At 30.4% G+C, this 13,930-nt stretch overlaps 1 protein-coding gene across 1 annotated transcript in view; it reads left to right on the top strand.

Moving 5' to 3' along the window:
• LOC143255606 (actin-related protein 3-like) overlaps positions 1 to 10,328 on the top strand; it is a 94,049-nt gene extending 83,721 nt beyond the window's left edge. Inside the window, 2 exon segments of the mRNA XM_076511495.1 lie at positions 4,662 to 4,745; positions 9,922 to 10,328. Of these exon segments, the coding sequence (XP_076367610.1) occupies positions 4,662 to 4,745; positions 9,922 to 10,017 (180 nt within the window). The 3' untranslated portion in view covers positions 10,018 to 10,328.
• The last annotated feature ends 3,602 nt before the right edge of the window (positions 10,329 to 13,930 follow it).

Below are 13,930 nucleotides of genomic sequence, written 5' to 3'. Positions count from 1 at the left end.
AACAGTAGCCAGAGCCTGTTGTAGGTCCCGTGATGACATGATGGGGTTTTTGGAGACCTCTTTTAGCATCTTGCAGTCTGCACTCGGGGTGAACTTGCTTGGATGACCAGACCTGAGCATGTTGGCAATTGTTTTTGAAAGTCCTCCACTTGTTGACTATTTTCTGGACAGTGGAATGGTTGATTTCAAAATCTTTTGGGATCTTTTTAAATCCCTTACCAGACTCATAAGCTGCTACAATTTTCTTTCTGAAGGCCTCAGACAGCTCATTTGCTCTCACCATGGTGCTCACTTCAGCTGTCAGGAGCATGCCAAACTCAATGTCTGAGGTTTAAATAGGGCAAGTCTCATTCCAAATGCTGAGTAACGATATTCTAATTATGTGCACCTGGTGTGATACACCTGTGAATTGAGCCATTTTAAGTAGGAGTAAATGTGGGGGTGTCCTAACTTTTTCCTCAGTTAGAATATGCATTTTTGTAGAATTACATTTACAGAAGATCTTGAAAAGTCTTTTCTTCAGTTTTAAATGTTTAGTTATATTCCTATAATCTTTCAGTATTGTTAAAATTGAGATTAAATATTTATATATCCAAAAATGTTACAATAATATACAGACTTTCATAGGGTGTCCTAACTTTTTCACATGAAGGTATATTATCATAGTTACCTTTTATTTTCATCTTAAGTTTTGTTAACTTCACTGCAAGACAATTAAGTATACTTGCATAAATTATATATATATATTTTTGTCTGATTTATTGACTTTATGGCACTTTTTCATTACTTTATGATCAGTTTCTAGTACTTTGTGATGATTTGTAGAAACTGGCTTTAAATCTAGTAAGTATTGTCAGAAATTAAATCCAGTTGTAATGTAATTAATTGCAAGAAACATACCAAAATAATGGAAGAATGATCTTATATGTTATTAAAAACGTCTTTTAAATGTTATTTTACTTGCATAATTTTGATTAAACCACAAACTTTCTGTTTATGGTATAAAAGTTATTGCAGTTATCCATTGCATTTTATCTGTAGGGAGAAATGAGGAATTTTTAAGGAAATGTGTTGCATTAGTTGGGTGTAAATAACTACCCCTTCTGTTAAACTTCAGGTATTCCTTACCAGCTGTAGAACTCTTAAGGAATGTCAGTGGCAAAACACCAAGCTACATAATGTTCCTAATAAAAGAAAAGCAAAAATCATATATAAATAGGTACAAATTATTGATTAACTTTTAACAGGTTATTAAAATGCCAATGTCAGTTCATGCTGTCAGTGTATTGTCATAATGGATAACGTCTGTGGTAATAGCACCTGAATATCCAAATGCCAGTGTCAAGCAAGCCAGCTGTTATGGAAAATTATAAAAAAATAATGATAAGATTATGAAGCTGAATGTTCACACTCACAGCTCCTACTGCTTATCACTGTCTATAGCCAGTTGTTGGAATGCAGGTACCCTCAAGTTCCTTGAAGAAGAAATGAAGCCAACCTAATATTTCTACTATTTAAACTTCCAACCTATCCTGGACCCAAAATGATATACACACACAACATTATGCTCTGTTGTCTACCAAAAGAGTGAACAGTAAGATCAGATATCAAAAGGAATTTAGAAAAAAAGGATGTATGGAGGTCTTGCAACTTATTGATGTTATAGATTGTGACTTGCACATAAAATAGTTATATTTTCTCTAGGGAACCACATGCGTTAAGCCATACAAAGAAGGTATCTCATAAGATTAATACAAGATGCAGCCCAATACATTAGTTTGCCAGGTACTTTTAGTAGTAAAATAGGTCAGTTTCTCAAAGAAACAGAAGTCATGAAACAGCAAGGAGTAATATAACTGTGAATACAAATCCTTTGACATCAACTGTTACACTTGTAAAATAGATTCACAGGGTCCTGCTGTGGATGATATAATCACACATGTGAAGAATTAATTATGCTTGTAATGATAGATTAGAGAAAAGACTGAAACTTTGAGGAAAGAGAACCTAAAACTAAATCTCAAAAAGTAAAAATTGTCGATAGGTGAGGTTTCTGGGCACATTGTAGAAAGAGTGTATACACATTTAAATATACACCAGAATGAAGTTCAAAAGCAAGTTAGAGTAAACAAAACCTTCAAACAACTTGTGAAGACGTGGTAAAACTCTTACAATTAGCTTACAAAGATGCTTCATATCAAATGGTGGATTTATTGGCACATGGTCAATTCATAGATGGCAAAGTGGATGATGACATGCATGTCAAGTTAAAGCAGTAGAGGTGTACATCACAAATGAAGTTGGCAGTGGAACTGTATAGACAGAGTGAGCTGTTATTTAGAGAGTTGTTTGTATTTCAGTTTTATTTAGATATGAGTGGAAATTTAAAAGTGACTTTTAGCTTTATGTGCAAGTTTATCAGTTTCCATAAATTTTCCTACAACCAATGCAAGACTTGTATTCCTATAATTACTGGGACAATGGTTACTACCTCTTGAAGCTAAAGTGACATTACCCAGTTTCTGATGTGTTTGTACTCATCGACTATTCAAGGACTTGCAAAAAAAAATTGTCACACGTAGCTCACATATCCTATCCTTGATCCCATTTAAAACCCTCAGGGAAAGGTTATCTGGCCATTCTTCAAACTTCCCAGTTTTGTTTTTAATGAGCTCAGAGTTTATGCAATTTTTTTGTTCAACGTTGTCTTCATCTGTCGGGTGATCAAGTTGAGGAGTACTATTTGAGTGTTCATACATATTTAATGAATAACATTTAGAGAAATTGATGTCAAGAAAGATTTAAATGTAAGTATAAACAATGTATCTCTTAAATAATAATAAATATCAAATACAAAACATGAGAATCTTGATTACATTAATGATGACAGAAGTTGTTTTCTTGTGTTTGATGATCATTCAAAATGGAGAAGCTTTCTTTACCAAAGTATTTGAAATGTGTGGTTCCAGAGTTGAGAATTTTAAAGTTTCCTAGAAGTATGGGGTAATTGTTCTCACTATTCAATTGGATACACGACTGGTGGATTAGTGAGCTTATATCCACTCATGCACATATTTGTAGGTGATGTAGTTTTACCAATATAGGAAGTTCTAAAGCTACTATAAATATATTTATAAATCACCCATGTGCACATATGAATGTATAGAGAATCTTTGGTTTTAAACATATTGTTAATTCTTTGTTGATGTAAATACTAAACCTATTTCAGTTTGTGTGTAATACGTTTTGATTATTTTTGAATTAGATATTTACATTTAAACTGTGTTAAGCAATGAAAAGAGTGATAAGCATTGGTCAATATTTTGAGACAATGTGTGACTTTTTGGTGGGTATTATTTCATATGTTAAAATTTTTTGTGTGATTAAACTTAAGAAATTAAGGAAATAATCATTACTTTGTATTATGTTGTTCATATCTGAGTGAAGACAGTAGTAGTCAGAACAGATGTTATATATTTTGTTTAAAAGACTTAGAACATGGTTATTTATGAACAAGTCTGGTATGAAGCTGTCAAAACAAGTGTCTAAACCAGTAAATGTTTTTTTTACAGTAAATAGATGTGGTAAATATTGGTTTCATTTTAATTTAAATATGGTTAACAACAAATATTGCTCTTTTGCAGTGGTATTGTATAATTGGGAATCCCACTCTTATCTGAGTTGTATACATTTCTAAACTGACTGCTTAGGTGTTGTGTAAACATTATTTTACAGTTACAAAAACAGAAGTTCTCTGTACTATAGGTAGTTTGTTGCAAAATATTAACAATCAAATTTGTGTTCTCCAGAGCAAGTAGCACTATTTAACTATATTTTCTTCAAGTTTGCTGTCTTAAGGAATTTATATTGTTATTTTAGGTTCAATTTTGTCTAAAATTAAACTTTTGTAACTATTTGTTTTTATTGGTACTTTGGAAAATTTACATCATGTGACAAACCAGTTAATCACAAAATTAAATGAGGATACTGTCAAAGAATTAGCATTATGAATAAAGAAGTGTTGAATATGCTTAATCATGAACAAAAGTAAAGATAACTGGAAATATAATTAATAACATAATCATATTTTACTCAAGAATGTAGCTGTGTGGTATTAACAAAAGTGTACATCAATTTACAGATGCTTTATATTGTTCTGATATTTAAAAACTTAGTTTACTTTCCAATGTTTTATACATGTTTTTAGGTGACAAACCCTCAATTTCCTCAGGTCTTCAAAATTAAAGTTACAATTGTATTCCACTTAGGAAGTCTTAAATTGTGTGTATTGATGTTCAAAAAATTGTATTTTGCTGTCCTGTACAGTTAGTGTAATTTCTTGTTCTGTGACTTGACGAAATGAGTGGATGCTGTAATTACTTTCATCAGTAAATGAAATCTTTCAGGCATTTCATTGGTTTTGTCAAATTGGTATTTATATACCCATTGAATTATTTGTACAAGTGATCCAAATGATAATTAAACTTAACAACTGTGTTATTGATAATGTCTTATTTAAAGATATTCAGTTCTGCAGGAAAATATAGTATCTTTATGATATTTACTTCCTCTTTTTTAGGTAACATCATATATTTTCAGATATATTTTGTTTTGCATTCTTTTCAATGAATATTTCAGTTGCTTTATATTTTCTATTAAAGCCCAAGCCTATTGATGTCCAAGTAATATCACACCACATGCAAAGGTATGCTGTATGGTTTGGAGGCAGTATGCTAGCATCCACAGTAAGTTTATTGGTGATTGTTTCATCTGTCTATCTATAACTTTAGATGTGTTACTTTTGATTAGTTACTTGTCTTTTTTTTCATGTGGTCTTAAGTTCTCAACTTTGATGTTGTAAAAAGTAAAATATTTCATTAGGTAATGAAATCAGCATCTATTAACTCCTAAATACAGTGCATACATTGCTATAATCTTTTGTCTTATAGGGTATGTAGTAGAATTGATATTTTTGAGATTCAAGATTATTCTTCTCATACATCTATTCTTTCAGTTTTGTTTTTGCAATCAAAGAATATCTTGATTTGCTGAAATGTCTTCAGGTACATTTTCTATCTCAGACTAGCTAAGAGGTATTTCAAAATGATTTCATACCTAATGGTATCTGCTATGGCACATGTAATACACAACTTTTTGGTCTATATTATCGATTGATTATTTACAAATTTATCTTCTTCTTTTATTCAATCGTATAGTAAGTAAATTTAAGTATATCGTTTTCTGCAGTCTTATGAAAATAATGTATTTCTTTATTTTCAATTGAAAATTGAATTTCCTGGTACTTGTCTCCAAAAAAAGTAACCTATGAAGATACACAAGAGTAGTTATATTTGCAGCATCTATTACAGACATATAAGATATCTTTAGTTTCACGTGTATTAAAGATTTTCTTTAACTGTTTCATTCCATAGGATCTTTTATCACCTTATTTACTGCTTTACAGATTTTAAAGTTAGTCTTTTTCTGTACTATCCACCATGTGCATTTTCAGTACCAAATATACCAAAATATTTGAATGTATACATAATAGCTATTTGTTTATATGGGAATTAACCCAATTTCTATTGATTCTGCAGTAATTTGTCCACAGTTTACATTTATGTATTATTGTATACATTTTGTAATTTAATTTCTGACTGTCAAATACATATTTGACATTTGCATACATGTATATAAACAGCAAGTATCTTAAGCTCATACACTATTACAAACAGCAAGTATCTTAAGCTCATACACTATTACAAACAGCAAGTATCTTAAGCTCATACACTATTACAAACAGCAAGTATCTTAAGCTCATACACTATTACTGACTTTTTCCCCATGTGCTTTGTAATTCTCTGATAACTCCTTTTGCTATAGATAACTGATGATACTACATACTTTTAAGACATTGCATACAAATAAACTTGGTATTGATGAACAGTTAGTGAAGGAAATATTAATATTATGTAAATTTTAATTTTATGAAAAATATATTTAAAAATCCTTAATCTCACCTTGTATGATAATTGTAACATTTGTTCTCAAGGTTTTTTCTCTACTTGAATTTATTACCCCTCTGAGATGATTACATGTAACATAAGTTACTCATTATATAGTTTGTTATAAACAAAAATAAAAAATGCTGCACCCATTGAAAGGATCCTCACAGTGCAGACTATAATGTGGGTTATAAAATGTACCCTAGATTTTGGAGGTGACTGAAGAAGACCCACATTGCAGTGGAGATACACTGTCTATCAGTCTTAACTTCTGTTCACTAATCTCACTTAAAGAAATAAAATAAAGGAATAGCAATAGAAATTGAAACAATAAAAACAGGAATTAGAGGAGAGCAAGATGTGGGTGCTTAACTCCACACATCCCATATCTCTTATCACCCTTCACTGCTTGCAGACAGTTGTGAGAAGGCGATTGCTTTCCAAAGTAAAGAAGAAATTAAATGAAAAAAATACATAAGTGAAAATAAGGTTTGACTATTTTGGGATAAGTAAGTTAAACTTACCTGCTGAAGTTAGCATTCTAGCCCCCATAATGGTGGTAAAAAAAGAATTATTACCATATCATATGTTTTCCCTTCATATTTTCACAAGGCTATTAAAACTAAAGAAACTAATCCTTCATTGAAGAAATTTATCTTTAGATTTCATGGGATAAAACTATTGTTATAATGTATGAAAAATTACACACACACTGCACTGAAAACAAATTAATTCAAATACAGAAAGAAGTAAAATATTTACATCTTTGCAACAAAATGTGTGAGAATAATAGATTACCACTTAGGTGGAAAACAAAGTATTACAAGAAACATTAAAATTAAGATAATTTGAAAAAATATAGTTACAGACTTTTTGGAATTTTTTCTAATTCCATCAATAGCGTAAAATTAAAGTAGTTAAGAACATAAATATAGAAAACATCATAAAAATAAATTTTAAAATAACAAATTTAAAAATGATTTATATGTTTACATTTTATAAGGCTGGAATAAACTGAATGAATATGTGAATGCTGAGAAATCAGTAAAACAAACAATTTAAAGTGGAAAAATATACCAGGTAGTATTTAAGCAGCACCGATGTGAGCCAGATGTTTATTTCTCCTTTTATGGCATCCTGTCTAAACCTATTTCTTGTGTGTGTGTGTGTGTGTGTGAAAAAAAGTGGGGGGTTAAATACTTAATGATATTGTCTATTAGATTCTTATGAGACCAAAGCTGGTGTTTTTGAGAAAAGCAATTAAGTGAAAAAGTTATGCACCAAAAAACTTAGTTTTAGAAGGAATGAAGAATGCAAGACATTAACTTATTTTTACTAAATCAATTTTCCTTTCAGTAACACTGGCTATAGACTAATTTATTTTAAACGTGTTTTGTTCATCAGGATGAAATTTTGTATATGTTTGAGTGACAACAAGATGATATAAATTGGAAACCATTCTGAACTGGTTCTGATAAATCATCTTTAATGTGCATTGAAATAAAAACAAAAATTTAACAAAACAATCCTCATTACATCCTTCTCTAAAGCAGTGTAGAATAAAGGGTTTCTCATTTAAAAAGACTGAAGTAAATGTTAATACATGTGCTACTAAATTTAGAATACCACCAAAATTCCTCAATTCATGCTTTTACTGTCTTTGAAAAATGTTAAGCCGTGATTTAAGAATAAAATGTCTGACACAGAAATAAAACAGTTAGGCAGTTAATAATCATAATTTTGTTTCCACAACTTTTATTTATTTTGACGACTATATGAAATTAGAAAAATATATGTAAAGCATGCATTGTTGGGCAAGTTGATCTTCCTCCAGCCCTGTAGTCCTGTTCCACTGGTGAATATTTTTTCTAAACATACATTTGTGAAATACCAAAATATTTGTATTAAAAAAATGAAATCTGCAAGTAAAAAACATCTCTACAGTGTAATAACTGAACTGAGACTAACATTTAGTGTTATCTTGGTTTTGGTACATCTTATTGTTTTGTTTTTTAAGTAAAATTAAATTTATAGTGATAGTATTTTTTAAGTGTTCCAGAAGAGGAAACAATTTTTTTTCCTTATTAACTTTACAAACCTTTTCACAAATCCATACCAAAAGAAATGATTCTGTCCTAATACCAAAATAACTTCTGGTAGAACACGATCTGTTAACTTGTTAATTTTAATATACTTGATACTGGCCCTTGTATACATCCCATTTTTAAACTTGTTCATTTGCAGACCACTTATTGGTCCTTCCCTACCTGATTTCACTTTCCATCCCAAAAATTCATCAGAACTGATAGGAAAAATAGTGCTGCTTTTAATGTGGCTAGCATTTTTTAATCAGACTGTGAACCAGACTTTGAGAACCACTTGTATAAAATTGTCCATCTAGTTGTTAGGCATTATTTGAAAGATAACTTTCTAGTTTAAGTACCATTTATGTGGTGCTTAAATCATTTATTATAGTTTTTTTTTCATATTTAGCAGTCTGTGAACCAGACTTTGAGAACCACTTGTATAAAATCGTCCATCTAGTTGTTAGGCATTATTTAAAAGATAACTGTCTAGTTTCTTAAGTACCATTTATGTGGTGCTTAAATTATTTATTATAATTTTTTTTGCATATTTAGCAAAATTTATCATAATTTACCATCTTCCTACCAGTTGTTAAATATTTGTTTTGTGTTGCTCTTTCATACATCCTCCATTTATAGCTAAGTGTGATTTATGTATTAAGTACATGTATTTATAAAGAGAAAATTGGGAGATACACCCAGTTACAGTGTAACTGAATACAGATATGTAGAAAAATTGGTTATTTTTTATCGAGAGTTAATTTTATGTTTCAAATGTATTATGTAAAAATTAATGCATGTTCACTATGAAAATATTGCTGAACAATGTGCTTTATTCTTTGATATAAAATCTGCTGCAATAAATTAGAATAAGGTTATGATAGTTTTCAGTAACTGGTTTGACTAATAATTCATCATATGACTAGGAGAAAACTAGTCTAAGGATAATTATCATGGGTTGTTGAATTAACCATATTATGAAATAAAGAAAATTATAGTATTTTACTATTTTTTATATATATATTTGTAACTGCAGTCTGTAATTATTGGTAATATACTTTTGGTCTTGTTCTTCCATTTTTCCTGTAATATCTGCTGCTTTTCATCCTGATCCTTCATAATACATTTGCAAGATCACAAAAACATTTTGCTGTTACATTTTACATCTTGAGGTCTTTGCTTTACAAAATTCAGTTCAATTTCAAGTTTATTACATTTCGGGCTTTTACTCTAATTTTGGAAAAATATCTCAGTGGCTCAGCAGCAAATCATTGGAATTTATAATGCAAAAACTTGGGTTAGATACGTGTGGATAGCACAGCACAAATAGTCTATTATGTGTAGTTCTGTGCTTAACAAAAAAGTCTTGAGGAAATGATAGTTTATTTGTGGACTCGATGAGAAATATAAATTAATTGGTTAAAACATTACAATTGAGGCACAGTCATTATTAAATGGCTTCTATATCCAGCATTAAAAGCTTCACTAGTTTTTAAATACAAAACTCAAAATTTGGCCTCTTTTATGTAGCATTTTAAATAACTACCATAAGATCTCAAATAACTTAATTACTAAGTGAATCTGAATCCTTCTTTCACCTCTTAATTATTGTTTCATTGTCTAGAGTTATAGTTACAGAGCATAACACTAAGAATTTTAAGCAGTTTATTGATGTTCTCCATTAGAAATATTTCATGAAAGCATATTTTCAGCAAAACCATGCAAGTTGCAGTACAGAAATGAATATTTATAACAAATTCCAAATATAATGTGAATTAATAATAGCTTGGAATACTACATATAGCATTTTTTTCTGTTTTTACTTTTTCTAGCCTGAATTTTACCAAGTGTGCCACACTAAAGCAGCATACGAGGAATATGGCCCTAGTATATGTCGTCACAACCCAGTATTTGGAACAATGACATAATGGTGTAATTTTTTCATTGGTGTAAACTTTAATTTTTTATTAAAGATATGATTGAATTAATAACTTACTCATTGTCATCATTTAATGTTCATCAAGATAAATATTATGCTACTGCAATAATAATTATTAAGCTTGCTTTCATATGCTTTGATAAAAAATTAAAAGTAAAATTTTATATTACCTTATAAATTACATGGAATTATTTTTTGTTTAAAAATTTGTTGTTCTTATATGACATTAATATCTGATTTTTGACAGAGTAAATAATTATTAATTATGTAATAATAATAATAAAGTATTCCAGTAGGATATTTTTTGTTTTGAATCATTTTGAATTGCATATACTAAGTTATTTGTTCTACATCGTGTTTCAAATGTGGATCTGACAATTTCCTGTGAAGTTTGTTTAATACAAATAGAAGGTTACAACATACATAATCCAGTGAATCTATTGAACCATGTTTTACCATACTGTAGTATTTTCAATAATTTATTATATTTCATTGAACAAATCATGCTGAGATCTGTTAGACTTGCAGTGAAGAATGCTAAAAAATATGTTAAGAATAGGGCATTATTGTCCTCTTAACATGGTTTACAAATGTGACATATGCATATAGTACATTGGTTGTCACTAACTCACAACACTGAATTTTATGTTTATATGGGTTTTGAAGAAACTGTAGCATTGATACTCATTATTCAGTTCCATAGATTATTCAGCAGACACTGTTTAAGATACTGAAAACAATATGAAACCTAATGTTATTCTATTTATTGCTTGTTGCTGAGTAGTCTGAATTAAATTGGTTTCAGAGGGATTCCAACCTTCATCAGTCACCCTGCACCAAGATGAATCTAGTGATATTTTAATAATAGTGATAAAATGGTGAACTGGATACATATAATTGTTTAAAATGAAATAGAAAAGAATGTGCTAAGATGTAGTTTGAAGCTCATAATTCTTCCTTTGAAACTTTCGAGATTTGAACAGTTATTACAACAAATCTCAAAACAAAATATGATACAATTGTAGTAAATCTTGATACTGTTAACACTGAAATAAAGAGTAATAACTATCAGGATTTAATTACAGTTCTTAGTTTGTGATGCTGTGTTTCTTTAAGATACATTCTCACATGACATAGGTCCAATGGAGATCTTTCAGTTAATGTCTTGTTGCAGGCACCAACAGAACTTTTAAAAGCTTTACAACTTCATAAAATACTTTGGTTATGAATGAGCACATTTGTAGCTGTACTATACAAGTTCCTTCAGAATGTCTCCATTTGATATGCCTTTTTGTTGCCAACAAGTTATGTGCTTGCCTAACTGAGTTGTACTTTCAGAATCAGGATGTTGCTTTTTAAGCTTGTGGTATAGAATAAACTCCTTACAATTTTGAATGAAATGATTCTCCACATTTCACTATATTAAATCTTTATTTCAATATCTAACAAAAACTGCTGTTCACTCCTTTAGTTACCATGCCATATCAATCATTCCATACCCTGTGAAAATGTTTCAGAGTGGACCCAAACTCTGAATATGCACAACATACTGTGTAGATCATGTCTTACTTTCAAGCAAGGTCACCTCTGAAAGACTTAACTTCATAGCCTCATGGTATAAGTGGTGCAAAATTAAACCCCAGTAAGAATCACTTCACTATGACTGGGTATTTCCAGCATACCTTGAACCACCACCTCTTCCACTGACAAAGAAAAATTCTCATGCTGAAGTGTCCTTGACAAATTGCCAGTCTGGTGGAAGAGAGGTTTGCAAACATTAATGTTTGGCTTTTTACACCAATTATTTTTCTAGTTTCTAAGTCCAGTCTCCCTTATCTAGACTTTCATCCCTTGTTCTGTAAAGACCATTGCAGTTGCGTGTGGTACTCTAAAGAGAGCTACCTCAGACACTCCATTCAGTTGGACATGAAAAACAGAGGTTGCCTGTGGCCAGTTTCTTCAGCTTTTCCAACATTTTATCCATTTCTGCAGAATACTTTAGTAGCTTGGGTATCTCCTTGTTCATGCTAGACATTTGAAAATTGCACAGTTGACTTCATTATATCACTTTTAGTTAGTTGAAGAAAATGAAAATAACAATGTTATAAATGACTGTGGCACTTTCCTTTGAATCAAAATGGTGATGCCAGCTTTTGACCCTGTAAAACTGTTGTCACTGTTATAACAATGTTGCAAGTCTTTCATTTACCAAGTGAAGACAAATAACAAATTGTTCATCATTTGAGCAATCAGTAACTTTGTCAATCATGAGTGTGCACTTGCAATTATTTTTCCATTACTTGAAATATTTTATGTACAATATTTTGACATATATCTACATTCTCAACCACTTATCAATAAAAGTGGCAGACTGTTATTGTAATTTTGACAACTTTATAATATTTTCTTCTTGGATATCACCTTGACCTATCAATGCTGGCTCTTATGCTTTAAGCAGTGCACATTTCTGAGAATCTGCAACAAAATCTGTTCTCTCATTAATATCATGGATTTGGGATAACATTTCACCAATACTTCTGCACTATCTGGTAAACATTGTTTCTTGCAGAGCAATCTGGTATCAAGAACTTCTTGTATTCTCTAAATTTCTGTGAGGCATTTTTTAGGATTATAAAATACTTTTTGTATAAAAATACCTTTTTTCGTTGAACAGCCTCCTAAGTGTGTTTTTATGCTAATGTAGCAAAGAACAGATTCGTTACTTTCATAGTAATCCAGCTGCAAGTACCTCTTAAACGAAGATGTGTGAAATGCCCTTTTTTGTTGAACAAAACTGTTGTAGGGGGAATTAATAATGGTTTTTGTTTGCATAGCAGCTGGAAAGAATGTAGCTAATACTTTGACACTAACTGCATTGCACCTCTTATTTCAAGTTTGTGAATTGTCTCTGCCTCCTTGTAGATTATTAGCTATACAGTAATTAGATATGTAAGCCCTGCTGCTTATACTAGGGATAAGATCAGAAAATTTGACTTCATCAAAAGTGGTGTGCTGGAAATGTGACTGCAGAACCTATTCATCGAAGAACATTGTCTTTGTGGCATTACCAGCAGTTTGGATGACTTTTTTTTTACCCTAAAATAAGTTGGGGTTAAAGAATAAAGTTAATGAGTATCAGTAAAGTTCTCTATAATCATAAATGATTGACAGAAGTGAACAGTTGTTTTTAATGGTTCATTTATCCATAAAGCAGTGGTCAAAAAATTCTAAAGAGTAAAAAATTATTGCATGTGGCATATTTTCCATAGAAAAGAGCTGTAGGGTTTTCTGCAGTTAGTTAGTAAGTGTGAATTACTCTTACAGCATATATAATGTGGATATATTCAGAAAAAGAACATATTTTAATTGCTAATATAATATATTGGTATATAGATGTACATAACCTCCAGCAGACACAAAGTTGTATATTGCTTTAATTCAAATACTAAATTTAATCAAGAGATTTAAATAAAAAAGCTAATTTATGTTGAATGCAAGCAAAGCCAGTAAGATAACAAAGTAAGGTATGAATCCAGAGTGTATTTTTCAATACTTATGATCTACAATAAATTTAGCCCAACCAATATCTTCATGTTGAACAGGTCTTGAATGATAAGTTTTATGTAAAGTACAAGTATAAAAAAGATCACTGAGATAAGTTTTTTCTCTTTTTTAAATAATCTTTTCATCAAAAGGATCTTTGGAACATCTCTTTTTTTTTTTCTTCACATCACTGGGTTACTGAAGTGAAGAACTACCATTGTCACTTCCATACTCTGCCACAATTGTCAACTAACGTTTGCTGTTTACTCTATGATAATTTTTGTTTTGAAGGGAAATAACTAAATTATTTTGTATGGTCGAATGTAACTTAAGCAGATTTGCAGATATTTCCAAGGACA

The sequence above is a fragment of the Tachypleus tridentatus genome, chromosome 7, assembly GCF_004210375.1.
Source record: "Tachypleus tridentatus isolate NWPU-2018 chromosome 7, ASM421037v1, whole genome shotgun sequence".
In the NCBI taxonomy this organism is placed as follows: domain Eukaryota; kingdom Metazoa; phylum Arthropoda; class Merostomata; order Xiphosura; family Limulidae; genus Tachypleus; species Tachypleus tridentatus.
The sequence above is the reverse complement of the archived record's forward strand: the minus strand, read 5'-3'. Positions and strand labels throughout refer to the sequence as shown.